At 38.1% G+C, this 20,356-nt stretch overlaps 1 protein-coding gene across 1 annotated transcript in view; it reads right to left on the bottom strand.

Moving 5' to 3' along the window:
• The window catches only part of SLC27A6 (solute carrier family 27 member 6), a 37,915-nt gene extending 19,801 nt beyond the window's left edge, over window positions 1–18,114 (bottom strand). Inside the window, exons 1-4 of the mRNA XM_027653166.1 lie at window positions 17,168–18,114; window positions 8,256–8,462; window positions 6,319–6,477; window positions 5,221–5,345 (exon numbers count right to left, since the gene is read on the bottom strand). Of these exons, the coding sequence (XP_027508967.1) occupies window positions 5,221–5,345; window positions 6,319–6,477; window positions 8,256–8,462; window positions 17,168–17,681 (1,005 nt within the window). The 5' untranslated portion in view covers window positions 17,682–18,114. The remainder of the gene's footprint in view (window positions 1–5,220; window positions 5,346–6,318; window positions 6,478–8,255; window positions 8,463–17,167) is intronic.
• Window positions 18,115–20,356: the final 2,242 nt, after the last annotated feature.

Genomic DNA, 20,356 nt, shown 5'->3' with positions numbered 1-20,356 from the left:
TCCCTTTGTTGAAGCATGATTGTGATTACCAGGACATTTTCTGCATGACTCCACTAGTTTAACCCAAAAGATGAGTACCTAGGAAAAACTGGAAGGTGGAAGTAAGGAAATTGGTCAAAGTTGTGTGACCAATGAGTCTTAAAGACTCAGAAAAGTCTTGAGCCACCATGCTACAAACAGTAGTTGACATTGCATCTAGCCTTCAGGGGTGTTTTGGATAGGAAAAACTAACGCTTTCTGAGGCCAAAGAAACTCTACAAACATTACAGAAGACTTTTTCACAAAAAACATCTGAAAACCTTTACCATTATTATGGAGAAGAAAGAGAAAACAGACGCAGAATCATCATGTGGATGGAGTCCAAGAGAAGTATGCCAGTACATTTAAGAATCACTAGGGAGTAGTCAAACTAGACAGGTTTATAATCTCTTTTTAAACCCACTTTTAAAAAACAATGCTGTTGTTGTAGTTAAGGCAGCTGAAAGCACAGACAAAGTTTGTTGGTTTTATAAGATCAATTGATCAACTGATGTAGTCTGGATTGAAGTAAATGCAAGTTTCCAAATCTTGGGTCCATTTCTAAGCTTCAATTTCAGATGTGCTGAATATGCTCTTAATTTAAAAGTTCCATTTTCCCTGACAGAATGTACAAACAGTGTTCAATTCTCATTTAAGGCACTGTTAATTCTGTAACAACTTGGATTAAGAATTATGTCTGCTTATGACATATGCAAAGGGTTGCTAATTTTTTTAAGGGACAGTTTAGTAGACGAATAAATAAATTGCAAAATTCCCCCCAGTAAATTAAATTGTAATGACATGTAGAGATTATTAATGGAAGACACAGATGTGGTTGTCTGTAAATGTGTAACATTACTGGTTTGGGATATTCAATAAAATGTTTATGCTGAAAACCTGCAATGGTGTTGACAAATTTCCACTGTACATTTTTAGGATATCAGAAAGAACGATTTCCAGTATTGAACATAATTTGAGCTAAACTTTAATGGGGAATAAAATGTGATTTCAAGTCAAACCTCCATTGTAGAGAAGCGCAGGTTGACTAATTTTTCCTTGTCTATGTGACTGCCAAATATCCTTCCTTCAAAGAAACCTGTTTCTAGGTGAGAGACAGTGCTATCCAACATGCATAAACCCCATTCTTACACTCCTTCCCACAACACTTGAGCCAACTGCAGGAAAACAAATGTTCGTTCCGTTTCCTTATCCCGGTAGCACTGCGTTCCTCGTAGTAGTTCCCTGGGAATTACTATTGTTCTAACACAGAAGAGTTTTAACAAAATAAATCCTTAAGCATCTTTTCTAAAGTCACTTCAGAGAGCTTAATCCCATCCAAAGAACCCTTGGCCGAACTGTATCTAGTAGAGAGACTACCTTGCTTCAGCTTATCAAAACAGTCTGAAAGCTGATATATGCGGTCTTATACACTCGAGTTTACCCCAGGGAAATAGAAAATGTTACTGATGACAGAGGATAACACTGGCTCAGTTCCAAGTGGACATAAAGCAGGATGGATTCTGGGTGGGAAATTCTAAGCAATGATATAATTATTTGTGAAACAGACTTTGTATACAAGGAGAAGCACACTCTGGTTTTAAACAGAGTTAACCCAGAAAAGATGGAAAGAGATGCTGAATTACCATTTCTATCTTTCCAAAAGCTTCAGGATGTAATGCATTATTTAAATAGATCATGATATAAAATTTGAAATATATCTGCAAGTGCCTTTAGAAGATTTTGTTTACACTTGAAATGTTAGATTTTAAATTAGTTGCAAGCTTCTGAGGAAAATATATCCACAGATTAGTAGAGAAGTATTTCCAAGGCTTTTGCTGAGAGAGGATATAGGGAGCTCTGCTATGCCATACTTCTGTAATTTTTTAAATCTTTTTTATTAGAGAATTTGAACAATGTCATCCAGCAAGACCAGGTTATTCATTTTCTGAATATTCTTTTTCACTGGAGTAGTAATGCTAGTATCTTAGAGCAGGACCCATTTTGTAGCTACTTATGGCTACTAGCCATCAATGCTGGTTCTTGTACTTTCACTATGACCAAAATACTGCAAAGAAGAGTTTGGATGAGGGCAGGCATGAGGATTACTCACTTAGGAGTAAAGATCACATAATGCAATGTCTTTGTACTTGTACTTAAAGAAGAAAGACAACTTCCTTTTCTAACAAATGTTCTTTCCAGACATCAGATTACTAAACCAAAATGCATGCAGAACAGCTTCAGAAAAATTCTACTGCAAGAGTGTTCAAGAGCTGTTGCAGATGTGAGTGGGAGGCAGAATGATCAAACAAGACAAAACCAATAACAAAGCTCAACCAGGAGTCTATATGCTACCACACAGACTTGCCCAAAGTTTAATTCAAAATCTACAAAATAAGAAGCCACAGTCTGGACTCCAGCTGTAATAAATATACTATTTATTTCAAGTTTAGTGTTAAAAAACCAAATAAGGAACACAAGGTAATTGCTATGGTTTAATCTGTGTTGATTAGAAGGGCTTTGTAGTGCTCTAACCATGAAAATGCTGCCCACATATTATTTTCACAGAACTTTAGAACTTGTACTTGTCATGTCTTTCTCATGCTGCTAGCCTATACAGTACTTCTACATTAATGAGACTTAAAGAGAGAATCCAACTCGGCAAATTATTTTACCTACTTGAAAACTGAGAATGGATTGCATAACATATTTTACAACCTTCTACTTATTTGTGCGAACATGTTTCTCTTCCAGTTTTACCATGACAAATACTTATTATTTTTCTTCAGGTATCTAGCTGTTAAACTGATTAATTTTATAATTTTAATTTTTCTTGAGAAGGTCTAGCAAGCTAGCAAACCAAAAAAAAAAAAAACAAAACCCTGTAGCCTCACAGAAGAAAGAGTTTGAACATGCCAGCTCCTAGGAAGTATGCACATAAAATAACAAATAGAATAGTTATATAGTTAATAGGGAGTTAATGACTGTATAACCACAGTATTTAGTATATAAATAGTTAATGATGGTATAAATAACTTTACTGGAAAAACTTAATACTACTTTAACTTCATGATGGCTTGGTAAGGATTTAAAACGAGAGAGTTTGTTTCAGAAATGAAGTATATTAATCTATCATTCTTGCTTTAAGATACTGAACAGGATAAATAGGAGTGAAAAAACAAAAACACATGTCTCTTATATGTCTTGATTTTCCTTATGGCCTTTAACTTGATCTTTTGTTGTCCTGTAATTTTTTGTTTATATTACTATAAAGTTAAAAAACCAACCAAACAAAAATAAAATAAAATAATTAAATAATAATAACAATAATAATAAAAAGCCACCACAAAATAACCAAAACCACAGCATAACAAAAAAAACCAAAAAAACCCAAAAACAACAACAACAACAACAACAAAACAAAACAAAAAACCAACCAACCAAACAAACAAACAAAAAAAACCAGAGAGTGAAAGGTATTACTATCCTGGTTTTCCATTGCAGTCAGTGGTGGTCACTGAGACATTAGCCATGCTCTCTTTAATTCAAGAACTTCCACTTCACTGAGGCATGCATGTACAGTGCAGTAGGGTCTATGACCCACCCCTACATTGCTTAAACATTCTTCTGAAAAATTTCCAGAGGGAAAAGAAATCCAATGACCTTTTCCATTCTTTGGTCAGCAACTTCAAATATTAATGCAAATTATTATTCTACTGGAAAACAAGGCTGATTTGCATTCTCTTATTTTAGAATACTGCTTAAGGAGAATGTTATTCTGGAAAACTGTAAAATGAGGACTTGGATTAGAAAATAATTTTCAGATTAAGTAATTTGAATTACTGGCACGTTTTCCTAAAACATGAGTCACTTTAACAAAATTCACTGAAAAGGAAATAAACCACTGATTATTTTTTTTTGAAATAACAAAATGAAATTAGGGTAGAGGCAAAGGGAGGCTGATCAATGAGATAACAGCTGCATTGCATCTAACTTCTGTACATTTTCACAAATCACTTTATGTTCTCTTAAACATTTGGTTAAATTAAGAGAGGACACGGTTCCTTTGGCTTAATGTTCTACAGGCATTTGGAGGGTGTTATTTATTTTTATTTAATATTCAAAATAAAATCTGTTTAAATAATAATTGGGTAAAGTAATTTATTAAAATGTTTAACTCAGTAGGATAATGTAAGAGGTAACATTTAGGATTTGTTACTGAAAGACAACAAGACAACCCACGGCTCATAAATGGATGGGAAGTTGCTAGCAAGAGGAATTTTAGTTTATACTGGATGATTAATGTTTTTTGCATATTCATTTTGACATTTAGGATAGAAAGTCAGTTGGATTTGCTACTTAACAAGTTATATTCATTCCATCTATATTATTCTATATATCTTAAGTTAAATCCAGCAAATTTTAGGCATTTGGTTTAGCCTAAACATCTTGGGCTCTCTCTATCATCAACCAGCAGGTACAGAAATATACCAGAAAATAGCCAGATCAAAAGTTAATTCAGTTAGCCTGAGTCAGCTGTATCTGGTAATTGCTACAGGTTCAGTATCCTTTGTACTTGGTATCATGTCAGTAAACCATCACACCACTAACTGCCAAGGGAAAGGAAGTATTTCAGAGAGGAATGTCACTGTAACAAAACTGGATTTGTTGTCTAGAATAGCTTTCTCAGTGGAACAAAAGGCAAACATTTTTGCATTGGAACCAAAAGCTGCTAACCTAGACCAAGTCCCTTCCAAATTTTAAAACATGGTTTAGATGGTCTCAAAAAATGCACATTCCACAAGGCATTCCATAGTGCTAAAACATGAACTACAAAATGTGAGCCCTCTGGTACACTCAGGTGCCAAGAAACAAAGTTTTGAAAATTCAGAAAAGACGCTGGACAGTAATCCTGGTTTTCTGAACTTACCTTGTGAAACTCTCTAAAATAACATTTTTTCCCCAAATGATACTGAATCAGTTTTTATTTTCAAAATCTTTTCTTTTAGTACATCCTCGTGATTCAAGCCATTATTTTTATTAAGCCCCCTACAGATCCCCAAATTTTTGAAGAAAATCACGTAAAAAGAAGGGCAGAGGGACATTTCCAATGCAATTTTGTTCCCCTTTTAACATACCCACATAAAGAACGATAAACTTACATATCACTTACAGACCAATAGCCATCACTTTGATTCCACTTACCACTGGCTGATTGCAAAGGTAACGGCAAAGTTCTCCAATGTACTGGATGACAGTCACGTTGTACTTTCTGCAGTCACTCCAAAACTGACTGGCTGAAAACTTCTTTTTTAACACACAGGTTGCACCTTTAGGGAAACAGTAGAAAAGGAAATGAAGCAATTTCTCTGTGTGGCAGCTATGTTCACTGGTTCTACAAAACAGAACATCGGAGGAATTAAGAACAGCCTTGTTTAGAGAATTAGGTGGTGCTTAAGCTGTTTTATTTGAAACCTGGTAGACAAAGAAGGAAACCAGCCTCCTGGCTAAGACAGTAAAAAAATAGACAAGAGACTGAAAACAAGAAGAGAGCTTCTCATTGTCGGTGTTGTAACACTGTTTAAAAGAGTTTAACTGAAAATACTCAGAAAATTCAGTCTGATTAACAAATCATTTGGATATCACTGAAACCTCAGTTTTAAAGAAAGTATTCAGCAATGCAGATTCAGACAGAGTTAATCCATATTACAATGATCTTTCCCTTGCTCTGACTTGTCCTTGATGTGTAAGGAAACAAGAAATACTGGCCATGAAGTTCCAAAGAAATCTCTTATAAGAGAGTCATTGAGGACACATTGTCTCGGTAAAACATGTACTTTATTTTCCATGACAAAAGAGTACACAAATTAAATGAAAAAGAGTTATATTTCATCTAATGGTGTATGGAAAAGATGAATGTTTACTCAAAATGTGTTTGTCAGGTTTTTAAGTTCACAGAAATACATTTTATTTCTGTACAGATACCAATGCACTGTACACACTGTCAAAATATCGCAGATGTCCTTAACTTCATTTTTACCAAAATATAAAAGAAAGTACAAGCATTCATGACACAAATTACTCTAACTAGTTCTTCTCCATGAAGAGACCTTCTTGTAGAGATCCTTTGTTATCATAACATTCTCCCAAAAATAAGTATATAGCTATTCCAAAAAAAAAGACTATTTATTTAATTTCAGTAAAGCATCAGTTTTCCTAGTGGCAATGAACCTAAGTGGTTTTATACACTTTTATATTAATTAATTTTATATTAACAACAGAATTAAATTAAACAAGATGTACCCAGTTCAATGCATCCACCGATGCCAAGAAGAGATGCTGCACTGTGATAAAGAGGCAGAGTAATATAAATTATGTCTTCTGCAGTAGCACCAAAAGCCCACAGTCCAGCAGCTCCTTTAAGAACCTGCATGTGACTGATGACTGCAGCCTTTGGAAGACCTGTAATAAAAACACAAAACAATGCATAATTTCTCTTAAAGAGAACTCAGTTGTTGTTTTTTTCTCCTGTGTTCAAGTCTCTAAAATCATAAAAGAATCAATTCTTTGTTCTGCAACCAAATTTTCAGCCATCTGTTTAGATGTCCATAAACAGACAACTGCTTGCTTAGTACAGTATTGCATGTTTGTTCTCTACACATAAAGATAAGCCAGTTTGAAACCCCATCTGTTTACTATTCAGTCAGATGTCAAGTCAATTCAAACAGGTGGAAACAAAAAGAAACTCCATGGTTTGTCTGCTATTGAATTATATAGAGCCAATAAAGTGGCAAAACCATTTACTCTGCATATGGACTTCCTTTAACATAAAGAGGCATCACACCAGATCTTGTTCAGGCACGAGTCATAGTGATTGTAAGGTAAATTAGAACGATATGGGATCTACATGAAATAGTGGGTGCTTATCCAAGAATCATGCATCCACATATTCCCATTTGTTTCAGAACTCTATGAAGACTATGTAGAATTAAAAAAAAAAAAAAAAAAAAATCCAGTGAAAAGTCCACTCCAGTTAGGTTCTTCTTTTTGAATTTTTTTCAGGTTCAGCCCAGCATTTCTGTTCAGCAACATGCAGACTCTCCTGCAAGGGCTTCTTGGGCTACTCACATTCACAAATTTCAGGCTGAGTCAGGCTGATGATGAACAGTGAGAGCTGCCAAATTTTTCAAAAAAATTTAATGGTTCATAAAGTTTTCTCACCTATTCTGGCGAAGCTACTGTTTAGTTACATGGTACATAGTAGAAATTCAATGTAAATTAATGTGATGCATACGAGGATTCAAAAATACATTAAATCCTACATAACTGAAATTTGAGACTTCACACAGATATTCTGAATGCAGTCATAACAACAAAAACATACTACCTGGATAATTCTGTGTTATTTTTTAGCTAATTTTAACTCCTTGCTTTTGATCAGCAAGCTCAACCATATTTATATTAGTGGTATTACAAACATAACCTCACCTCTTGACAATATTTATAACATCCTAATATTTTTTTTGACTGGTGTTCTTATTTACTAATTTTTCCCAAAAAAAGTAAATAAATTGTTTGTATGAAGGAACCAAGCTGTAAACCACATATTCATTTAAAATCTTCTTGTTGCTAAAACTGTTGTGTTCAATTGAATGGGAAAGTCTATCTGCTCAGCTTAACAACATCGCTCTGCTTTTCAGTGATCAGGTGTTTTTAAGTCTTAGCTTCTTAGCTGCTGGAGCACTGGTAACAAATTCAGACATCTGTTTCTAAACTAAAAGGCTATAACTTAATCCTATTTTCTGTCTCTACTGTGACTTGCATAAGACATGACTTAATGAAGGAAAAACAAACGTCTCTTTGCTTGTCTCAAGATTGTTTTTTAAAGTTCTAGGTAAAATCTTAGGTGTTTTAGCTAGGCAGGGCTATGTGACCACAAAATAATATTTCTTATGATTGTAAACTGACAAAAAAAGCAATGTTTTACAAACAATTTAGCTGTGAAGTAATGAGAGGTAAAGCCTCTCATAGTATTTGCACAATGTGGCAGGAAAAAAAAAAAAGAAGAGAAACCCATACACCACTGAATAGAGTTACTGACAAGAAACACTCTTGTTTTCTATAATAAAGCTTCTAGATGAGAAATATGACATTCTGTTATTAAAAGATACACATTCAAAAAAATCAAGTTTCCGGGTGAAAGCTAAAGGAAAACATAGACCTTTTCAGCAGACGTGTACCTGTTGTTCCTGAAGTAAATATATATAAAACAGCTGACTTGAGGTTGTTGGCAGAGCATCGATTAACTGGAACAGGGTCTTCAGATGCAGCTTCTATTTTGTCTAAAAGGGTGTGCACACTTGGAAGAGTGGAGTCTTTGGTCATTATCCAGACACTGACATCTTTTTGAAGGTTAGGAAGAATTTCCTCCAGTGTCCCAACCAAATCTTAAAAATTAACGTGAAATAATGTTACTTCCATTATGTCTTCACAAAACTAGAGAAAAAAAGTATTTTTCCTCTTAAGAGTTTTGATAGTAGAAAGAGAAATTAAATCGATATAAATAGATGCAATAATTACAAACTAGAATGAAAATGCACTGAAAACAGGGTATAATGTGCTAAAAATACTGCTGACCTCACACAGGCTAATTGTCAACTAGCCCTCGAGGCAAAATTGTGAGCCTTGATTACTAACTCCTGCTTCCCACATGATATTAGATAACCCTTAGTCATTGCTAAGACCAGAATGAAGTGTGGTTGAGCTTCAACTTCAAATAAACCAAGAAGAAATCCATTAAAGATGCAAGGCAACTATATTCAAACTGGTAATTACAGTGCAGGTTTCCTTGGAACAGCAATCTCCCCATTATTTTTTTTCAAAAGTGCAGAAGTGACTAATTTGAAAACAAATATACACACACAGAAACTAATTTACAAACTAGTTTACGAACATAATTTACTATATCATGCCTGAATTTCACAGAATAGAAATATGATACAGGCCCGTGGCTTATCCAGACTAATAGAGTGCTAAAGAATGCTAATTCAGTGCTAAAGAGCCATGTGGCTATTTATGTAGCACTTTGAGTGTTTTAAAAACCTTAATGAATTTGACTTTGGGCACATCAGACAATGTTATTTTCTTAAAATATCATGTTAATTTACTGAAAGCCACTCCTTCTACTGGCCTTTATCTATATATAAATACATACTTATCTTTATAAAATAAAACCAGCAGTCTAACTAAGATTTATTTTGTTGCCTTATCAGGAAAGAAATGAGAGAGATTCCCAGATTTAAAAAAAAAAAAGAGGAAATATATAGAAAGACGAATCCTTAATACAAGTGCTATTTATATTTTGAAGCATTTTTATAATGTCACTTTCTCAGAAGACTGCACAGACTTTAAAGTACTAATCCAGGAAACATGGCAAGAGTAGGAGTAACACTGCTCTCAGTAGAACTCATTTACACTTAACTGCCTTGATACATCTCAGTCAGTCCAATTAATCTTGCAAATATTCCTGTGGGTATAAATTTGTGTTATTATCTCAGTTTTTATAGATGAATAAACAAATAAAGCTGACAGGTCTCGCAATGTGGCATTGCCAGAGCCAGCATTTGAAAGCCTGATGTCAACTCCAAGTTCATTTCACTAATATTAAATATGGATATCAAAAATGGAATGCATCTATTTTACACCAGAATAACTGAAGATTTTTAAACTTTCAGAGAACTACTCTCCTAATGGCAGACTGCTGTATATATTTTAATTAATAACATAATAATCTGTATTTCTATTACAGAAGTATAGCCTACTATCATTAACTAAACATGTCTTACAAACCTAAAGCCTACAGAGGACAGGTTTTAAACATTCCATGAACGTTGAACAAATAGATCTGACACAGTGCAACATTAAAATTTTTATGTTCTAACTTCCTTGTGCTGCAGAATGGTTTCAAGAAGGAATCACACAAATAATTTTAAAAGTCTAAAATATAGATGATCTCCTGTTTGAGTCATTGGAGCACAGTTCCCTTCTATTATACATGGCAATGAAATGAAAAAATGTGAATAAAAAATAATGTTAAAGACAATAGTATTAACTGCAGGAAACCTGATGTACTGAATGTCAAAGTTCATTGGCATATTAATTCTGTCTTGTTGTCTTATAATAGAATTACAGTATATTGTTCAACCAATAAATATGAAAATACAATAGTACTATTTCTGAACAGCTATTCATAAACTGTGACAGAATAACTATATACTTATGACCTTCTAATGTGTCTCCTAAATATATTAAGGATAGTTTATGTAGGTGCAAGTTAGGCTGAGAATCTAGCAAAGGAAACACAAGTGTTAGAAGTGGCTGAACTCTCCATTTCTGTTCTCAAAAACATTAAAAGAATACAGCATTCTCTGTCATTCTTCATTAGTGCACTGGCTCCAGCTACAATACCAGCAAAGGTGTTCAGGACTGCTAAGAACTTCTCAGCTCTTCCTGCTTGCTGTGATTATTTGAACTAGACTTGGTTGTTTATCCTGTGTAGTGTCCTTACCAGGTAACAGACATGATGTACAAATATTGAGGAAAAACTGCCCAGTAAAGCTCATCGTGAAGAATTATCCCATGTAACTAAAGTGTACTTGTAAACAAAATTTTGCCTATCATTTAATCACAAAAGACACAGTCAAAAAAACCAAATCTCAGTGAATACCATCCTGTTTAAGTACCACAGAAACCAAAGGGATCATTGCAGCATTTCCTTATTTTTGATGGCTAAATTAATTCCTTCTTTCATTTCCTTAATTGTTTTGCTTTTATCATTTTTAGAAGTGAAGATAAAGATGTATTACCTACCAACTCCTAACTTGTCTACAGAAAATATTTTGTTTCGTGCTGCATGACATGAAATCAAAAACTTTTCTAATGTTTTAGTACTAAGAAGTTCTAGATAACATGTGCGCCAAGTTCCTTTTGTATTTGAGTAACACGAAGTGCAAGTCTGCCAAAAAGAAGAGGACCTACCTCTTCTTTTTCTTTTTCCTCCTTTTCTTGGTTCAAAGGGAGAAAGATGGCAACTATTAATTGCAACCCTACAGACATGATCATTTCAGATTCAAGAATGACATGAGGACACAGCTCTCTTTTAGTAGACTGAAACATATTTACCCAAAATAGTTAAGATCAATCTTCAAATTAAACATGCACACTGCTTATTTTTTCTCTAAACATTCACTCTTAGAACCTAAGGTTTTTGGTTTTTTTTACTACTATTGAGCTATTAAATGATTACACAGTAGAATTTTTCTTCTGTGCTTAGGAATCTAGTATGTGTAACAATATGTGAACAGCTTGTAAACTGAATGTTGTCTTGAAAGAAATTTCTTGGTAGATAGCAGAGAACAGCAGAAACAATAAATTATCTCCTGAATAAAAAAGACAATTTAAAACAGCTATATTCAAAGTGTCAGAAGCTGAAAGTTACTTCTGGAACACAGAAGAAACGCGGTGTTTGAAGATAACTCTCAGTTGTGCTAACATATTTCCAAACAATAATTCTAATGATAGTCAACCAACATTTTGTTCCATGAGTGTTTCATTCCACAAAAGAGCTTCTGTGCCAGACATTGTGAAGGTCTCTCTAGTCTTTGCATGTTGTCCTGTTCACCTGTCAGGAAGAAACAGCCCTCTTGGAAGAACTATAATTCGATTATTTCTAGAGGTACCTGGTATGTGCACTTTGTCATATATGAAAGTAATTACAGTAAAGCAATCCAGCTATTTAAACTTGTGGTTTCTCTCCAGTACTTGTTTACTTCTTATACTATGAAAGTATATTCAGGTTTTGGGTTTCTTGATTTGGAAGAAATGGCTGCTTATATGAAGTGTGTAAAGTTCTCTCTGTGTTAGTTACACAGTTTGTATACAAATATTCACCCTTTGCTAATTATTTGGCTCCTCTGGGACAAAAATATCTGGACTTGATCTTGAATGCTACTCCATTTTTTTTTTTGCTTTTCTTTTCCTCTTGCTTTTAAAGCAGTTCATTATTCAACAAAAGTTTGAGAAACTGTTACATTTTACTCACATGAATACATAACTCAGTTACATCTTTTGAGAAAGCAAGGAAAATATGTTTTCAACTAGCAACCTAGGCTTCAAGTTGCACAAAGGTTTTTTATATTATTTTCTAGCAAAGAAACAATGCAGGCTTTTGGCAAGGACACAGTCCCACACTGATGAAAGGAATACATCAGATTATGAGATCAACTTGTACTGAACAGAAAGTTACTCAGAAAGAAAGCTGTATGAAACGGTTCTTACAAAACTTTGATGTGTGCCCTGGCTGATATGCTCAGGAAGCTGTGGCAAGTCCAAACTCTTCCCCACACTGTCTGGCCTCGGAAAATAACTTTTACTTGTACTTGATCCCCCAAGTGACTTGTTACACTCGGCACAGCTTCTCACAAAGTCATAGTAACAGAAAAGTCACCTGTGGCTCGGGATCAGTGCTGGTATCTTGAAATGCCACCAAAAGCAGCAAAGGTAATAAAACATAAAACACCTTGTGAATCCCAGTTGGCCCATTTTTTTCCACTCCAAGAACATCTGGGACAAGACACAAACTAAGAACAAGTAATCAGAGAGACATGATGTCTAACAGAGGAGGGTAAGCATGTCTCCCACAGTAGTTCCCTTGCCCTAAATGTTTAGGTCCTAATAGTTTCTTATTCCATATAGATAAGAAAAGGCGGCGTTGATGAAATACATTCTTTTTCTCACACAGTGACTAACATGAGAGGTGATACATCTACTTGTATATAACACTGTAGGACCTTAATTTACAAATACCAAAAAAAAATATTTTGTTTAGTCTCTTTCTCGAGGATCTAGACACACTTCTGCCTAGTTCAGCAGCAGCAGAAAGCATTGCTAGTGCCTCAAGAGTAAGGAATCCTGGCCAGGAAAACTCTGTACAGCTGGGAGATGTGCTTCTGTACAGAACTGCAAAAATCACAGGATGGCTGTGGATAGAAGGTACCTCTGGAGGTCATCTTGGTCCAGAGCACGCTGCCCACACGTGTTCATGTGGATGTGCACTCCCTAAACAGCCTTTGTTATCAGGACTGATACAAATCAATCTCATGGAGTTCAGAATGCAATCCTTTAACAGTTGAATCCTTGCACAGGAAGCCGTGATGGCGATGTGGGGTGTCCTACTCCTGGCTGAACTCTTCCAAGCAGGAACACACTAGAAAAGTGCCAGCAAATAAATTCTGCTTGTACATTTCTTATGGGTCACTAGACTGTAAGTCTTGTTTAATAGTATTTCTGTTACTCCGCAGTGGAGACAACGATACAAAAGATACAATGTAATTCCCTCTTCAAGCAAGAATTCAATCAATGGAAATAGTCCCCAGGAAGGACCCAGTGCCTCAAAAGGTGTCTTCTTTTTAAGCAGTACCTTACTCCTCTGTTTAAGCAGCAGCTTTTAAAAAATTAAGGGTGGTACGATCTGGTAACAACCATAATAAGGACAAACACCTTTTGAAGAGGTCAGATTGCTGTTAGAGTAAGCTAATGCTGGTTGGCTGGTAAAGAGAGGAGTATTCAGCTTGTTTCTTTCTCTTTCACAAGTTCCTCATTTATTTTCAAGTTAGTTAACTACTGTTTTATTAAAAATGCCATTTTAAAGTCCAACTTCTCAATCTCTTTCAAGAAACATTCCTCAGAAACATTCACTCTCTGGGAACGGAGTGTGACAATGTTTAGTAACAAATTAAAGCAAGAGCTAAATGCTCTGGGAACACAGCAGACAAGGGAGAGTAGTTAAAAGAAAAAAACTCTCTCTTACACAAAGGTAAATGGAAATAATGGAAAGGAACAGAAAGACTAAATATTGGCAAATCACAAGATCTGTATTCACTTTTTAGTCAGAGGCTGGATGAGAAGGAAAAAAAAAGGTTTACTAGATTGTGCTAAATTAATTAAAAGAATATTGCTCTCATAGAGAAAAAAATCAGCCTTTTAGAGACAGCCATGTCATATAAGAAATAACAAGACAGAAAAATTTTGAAGTTTTTATAATATATCTGAGGCTTAAGAATAAAGCATTCAATTGCAGGCTTCACAGAATACCTTAAACCAAAATCAAACCCACAAAACCTAAATACTACTGGAACACTCACATCTGAAGATAGAAACAGCAATCAAAATGTCAGTAAACTGTCAGACCAGAAGAAAGTCTGATTCCAAGTGCTGAAGTAAAGACAAGATGATACTAACTGGATGGGGTTACCAAACTGAAATGCCTGAAAAATATGCAGGCACATAGCAATAGTGAAGAGCACAAATTTGGTTAAAGAGAATGACCTTGCAAGAGGCAAGTATGAAAAACGGGCCAGGGCAATGGAAGCAAATGCCACCATAAATAGTATCCAGCCTATTTGTACAGAAATATCACATTTGTAAAAAAAATAAAAGCATTTTTGAAAATTACATGAGGTACTAAAGGAAGCTGCAAGGTGCAATCATCTCACACAAAGGGAGGCTACATCACCATTCCGAGCAGGGAAGATTTAGCAAAGAACAGTTGTCTGTGGGAACTGTTTCAGATAGCAGGCAAAGGTGGAAGGTTCCCCTCAGCACAAATGGAACCTGAATATTAAGTAGATTTGAATGTGCCATTACAGACAAGAATTTCTAGAGCAAATTTGGTCTTGCTGAGCAGTTAGCAGTCAAATTGTTAAGAGGATGATTTCTGCTGTGCTGCAGTCTATACATAAGATCAAAGGTCATCCATAATATTGAAAATATAGTTTTGTAACTATTACAAGAAATAGAATTGCTAAGTCAGGCCTGTATCTGTTTGTGGAGGGTGAAAACCTTATGTATTTTTGAAATTTAGAACTTCACTATCCAGAAATACTGCCATTACATACAAATGTCTGATTTAAAAAGCAATCTTAGCTGACAAAATTGATGCCTGACTATGGCAGTGATAGATATTAGACCACGGGTTGATTGATTTTAGTGTAAATATTTTGTTCAAGCTATCCACATTCCTGTGAAAATGGGGTAGCAAGTGCAAAATGCACAAGAAAGTCATGCCTTTTGATAAGGAAGAATCCCTTGAAACACACACTAACACTGGACGCATGAATAGACCTCTGAGAATTACGTAACTGATTGTGTAACCTCAATGTTCAATGCTACTCTGCAATTTTTATAAACATTAGGGGGAAAGTATTATCTACAATAATTAGGTATGATATGTTTTTTTCAAGAGTGATGTGAGTTTGTCCTCAAAGTCACTGGACAGTGTATAAACCATAAGTTGCTAAACCTGGACTCCTCTGGAAAGGCTTCCATATGATGTGGACAATAACCAAGGACCTAACAACTTTAACTTCTTTCACAGACACAAATCAAAGAGTCTCAAAGTTCTGAAGAAGAATACTGTGAAGGCTCCTGGGATGACAAACTTATGGCAGAGACCAAAACCCATTAATGAAGTAAAAAGGCCAACATGTAAAATACCAGCTGAAAGACTAATTTGTTGGTGTCTCTGCTTTATTATCTGTCTGCATACAGCTCTTCTTTTTGTGAGCAAAGGAAGACTCCCAGAACAACCTCGTTCAGCACAGTTGCTCTTACTATCAGCTGCTGGTAGCAAACTAAGAGTGAAGAAACACGGATCCTGATGCTGCTTTGCAAATGGTGCTTTCATTCATCAGTTAACCTCTCATTTACATAAAAAACTTCTCTTAGATACAAGCTTTGATGCAAACTTTTTCCTTCACTACAGTCAATGAGCAAGAAGTTCCTGAACATTAATTCCAGTCCTCAATCCATACACTCAAAAACACATATTCATGAGAGGTGGCTAAACAAGTTTGGCTTTTTTTAACTAAGTAAGAGGGCAAAATAAAAACCTTTCATTTCAGAAGCCTTGTTATCATGTGTTGGGATTATATTTAAATTCATTTTTGTTTCATCAGTTGTTTTAATTACCAAGCATCTTAAACCAGCCTACCATATAGAGTCAGAATAACAAGATTTATAATCAAAATATATGAAAATCTTAAATAAATTTTTGAAAGCATATATTTGTAGCAGCAGAGAACAAATGGAAGGAAATTCCACCATTTGGTTGTCATGGATGCAAAATCCCATGACCCATGTAACAGGAGTAAGGCAAGAAGTTGAAAAACAGAATAAGGCAAAGCAGACTTGAAACAATAATTTTGGAGAGGTAGGAAAATATTAATATGAAATATTTGGAAATATTTTCCCCCAACCAAATGTCAAGGCTCTGTGTGATCTTTCAGCATTGCAGGCTCACTTGCACTTGATCATAAACGCTGTGGCAAGTTTATGTTTTGGATCTGTCTTAAGTTCATACATTTCTATAACTGAAGCCAAATTTGAGCATATAATGCCCAGTATGCCTACACTGAGATCTGAAATTCTTTTGAATAAAAATGTAATACTCTGGAAACTTACACAACACACACTTCTATCCCTATTCAAACACAGCAATTTCTTCTACAATCCAACACCAGCAGTAAGTTGGTTATTATGAATCAACCTTCTATGTGCTCTACTCTCAAAACTTTAGTTCCTGGAAAACTGTCATACCTCTGCAAACAGTTGAACAGCAGAGGTTGTACAGTCTGAGCTTAGGCCTTCTAGTTTTGCAGTGGTTTTGAACAGCAGGAAGATGGGGGAAATGGTATAAGAGAATAAAGTACAGGACTTAACTAGGATTAAATCTGACTGTTTGAGGAGGAATGAAAAATTATTCCTAACAGCTAATTTTAATATTTCTAGAGACACACTAAGCAAATACAATTAAGCAATTAAACACTTGGAACAGGCTGTACTTAGATGTTGAAAACTCTCCTGTAATGCACATTTTTTAAGAAAAGGTTAAATGGGTGTCCCCAAACCATGTATATACTTGATTCTGCCTGAGAGGCTGAAGCTTTATAATTTCTTGAAGCTCCTTCCAGCCCTGGGTTTCTTTCATTCCGTGAACATCCGAAAATCAAGTTTTCAATAAAGGAGCTGGAGGGACAGATACACAGGAGACATGGCATTAAAAGCTTTGGATGTAAGAATGAGGCATACACCCTACCTGCTCCCACAACCAGTATCTTGGGCTCACAGCTACTGACACAGTGCAGGAGAGATCTGAGGCGGACATTGAAGTTCAGGAATGCCACCACACAGCCCAGCTTGGCCAGTCCGAACCACACGTGGATGAAGTCCGGCTCGTTGCCCATCAGCAAGGCCACTGTGTCTCCCTTCTTCAGAGCCTCGTGCTGCAGGAAGACCTGTGCTATCCTGTTACTCCTCCGGTCCACGTCCTGGTAGGAGTGAACCGTCCCTTCGTAGATGAGGAACGGCTTGTGGGGCTGCTTCTCTGCCAGCTTCACAAACTTGTCCAGGACGGTGACAACCCTCCCTTGCAGCCGGTACATCTCCACTCTCAGCCCATAGGTCACCACTTTGAGCAGGTACCTCAGGTCGGCCCAGAAGTACGGGAAGAGGAGTTTCTGGATGAAGTGCAAGGAGAGAATCCCGACGGCAGCCCCCGGCACCCAGGAGGGCGGCACTGGGAGCGGGTAAAGGTCGTCCCAGGCACGCATCTCCCCGCAGCCGGGCCGCCGGGCACACGGCCGGCCGGGGCGCGGAGGCGAAGGCCGGCACGGGCTGAGGCTCTTCCCGCCCTCTCCTCCCCCAGCCGCCCCAACACCCGCTCGGGGCAGGGGGAGCCGAGTTCCGACGGCGACCGCCGCCCTCCCTCAGCCCCGGCAGAGCCGGGCACGGCGCGGCCGCCGCCCGGAGCCGCCCGCCCGCCTCAGCCGCCGGCACCTGGGCACGGCCCGGGGGAGCGGCGCGGGCAGGCGGGGCGGGAGCTCCTGCGCTGCCCGGGCACTGCCGCGGCCGGAGCCCTTCTCCCCCTCCGCCCCGGCACTCACGGACAGCGCCGAGCTCCTGCTGCCGGCGGGGCGGCGGCGGCCGCTCCCTGAGCCGGTTGCATAAGGCGCGATCTCCCCTCACCCCGCCCGGCGGCCGCAGCCCGGGGGTGGCTCCCGGGAGCGCAGGAAGCCTCGCCCCGGGACGGAGCGGGCGCGGGGGCCGCGGCCCGGGGAGGGCGGTGGGAGGTGCCGGGGTGGGGGGCAGGTGGGTCCCGTTCCGCCCCGGGACGCGGTGACCGCGCCGGTGCCCGGGGCTCGGCCCCGCCCGCGCTCACACCGCTCCTCCGCCTGAGGATGAGGAGGCCGGTGCTGCACCGAGCCCGGGGCCGCAACATGCCCTCGGCAGCGGTTCTGCCCAGCAGGGAAGGGAGGGCTGGGCCAAGGCCGTGGGTCCGTGAACTCTGCGAGTTGATTCTTTGCGCTGAAGGGATTCTGTGTGCCAATGGCGAGAAGTAGGCACACCTGAGTGCTGGTCCTGCTGGTGCTGCTGAGGCCTGTGACCGCCGGTACTTCAACCCCTCTGCCATCCCGGGGTATCCCCTACCTTGCCCTTGGTGAGACAGGTAATGTGGTGCTGAAGTGGTTCACTGCAGCTGAGTCTGGAGTTATGTGGACCCCGATAAACTGAGGATATATTATGAGCGACACATTTTCTGCCCTTGTGTTGATCACAAACAATTTGAATTCAAGACTCTAGTGCATCACACAAAAAAAAAAAATCAGAAGATACTTAGTTTAAAACTGTGGCCCGTGGTAAATTTTTTTATTATTGTTTTATTTTAATTTTTTACTGGATATGAGTGCACTTTTGAATGGTTAGGAATTTTCTAAAGTTGTAGGACTGTAAGTACTGGTATTTTCCAGCATGAACTCTCCTGTCTGCTTTTTGCCAGTGTCTCACTGGAACAATCTAGCCTCTTGTCACGTTCCGCATCCCATCCTATGGCATGTCTCACATACTGAGGTAGCAGTTCAGGTTGTTATTTTGTGCTCCAGGGTGTTACTGAAATATCTGCAAGGATGTACTACTTATTAATCCAATTGGCACTTGATATTCAAATCTTTTTGGTCCACGAGATAGTATGTCTTAACTGTGAGGTCTGAAAGCTGACAGTGTAGACTTTGTTTCCACTGTCAAGCCAGCCCTCTGTGTCATTTGTGCACTTAGGAGTCAATGAGGGATGTCTTCCTCCTTTAGACAAAGAAGAAATTCATATACCAGAGCATGCTTCTTCCAGACTCGTCTTGAATTTTGAATTTTGTGGATTGTGGGGAGAGAATCCCATTCTGTCTGGAAGGATATGCTAACCTCCTTCTTAAGATTGTCTAGCACAAGGGTTTGTAGAACCCCGAACAGAATAGTAAAGCCTGAACAGTTAAATCAACTCCTCAGTCAGTTCTTTCTGGAATCCTCCTTTACTACATCCAGCAATGCCTCACAATTTCTGCTCTTCAGGTCTTCAAGACTCTGCTTGTGCTTTTCCCATCAGAATGGAACAGACTTGACAGATCTTTGCTTCTTCAGAACAGCTATCTGATATTCTGTTCATGCAGTCTCCACCTAGTCTATTGGCCTTGTGTCCAGTTCTGCTAAATCTGCAGCCATTCTCCTTTGCTACCAGTCTATAGCTTCTTTTTCCTCTCCCTTTCCCTCTCCCTTTTTCTCTCCTTAGCTAAGTTGATTAGAGCACTGTGTTAATAACACCAGGGTCTCAGGGGCAATCCCCACTGGTACTCAATGATCCTTGTGGGTCCCTTCCAACTCAGAATATTCTGTGATTCTGTGATATACTCTCCTCCTCTCCCCTTCACCTTCTTCTCTCTTGCTCTGTTTGTCAGTCACTCTTTCAGCCCATGAACCAAACTATACTGTACAGCTTTTCTTTCTAGGGCAGAGACAGTTTTCACATGGCAATTCAAAAGTTTAAATATTAGAAATAATATGTCAGAGTTATGATTTCATACATTAAGCAAATGGCCTAAATTTGCCCAGAGTCCTCCTTACAAAACTTAAATGCCATTTTGCTTTGTGTGAGTTTGGTGAGTTTCTTAGCTAACACAGCTCACTTCAGCAAAAACCTCGTCAGCTTCTTCCCAAGTCTTCTTCATGTCCAAGGATCTTCTTAGCCTCTTCTAGAGCCTTGTGACAAGAATATCGGTATCACTGAAGTGTGAATGGAACATTGATAAATGAGGAAGCAAGAACTGCAAAAGAGCTGGAAGGATGCTCTGTACTGATCATGAAGAATGCACAAAATGAACTAATGAAGACAGCGCAGAATGCATGCACTTTCCAGGCAATCAGATTGAGGAATGTATTGTTGCTGGCAAGCCCAGGAGGC

This window comes from Corapipo altera, unplaced genomic scaffold, assembly GCF_003945725.1.
Source record: "Corapipo altera isolate COAL_440 unplaced genomic scaffold, ASM394572v1 61305, whole genome shotgun sequence".
Classification (NCBI taxonomy): Eukaryota; Metazoa; Chordata; class Aves; order Passeriformes; family Pipridae; genus Corapipo; species Corapipo altera.
The sequence above is the reverse complement of the archived record's forward strand: the minus strand, read 5'-3'. Positions and strand labels throughout refer to the sequence as shown.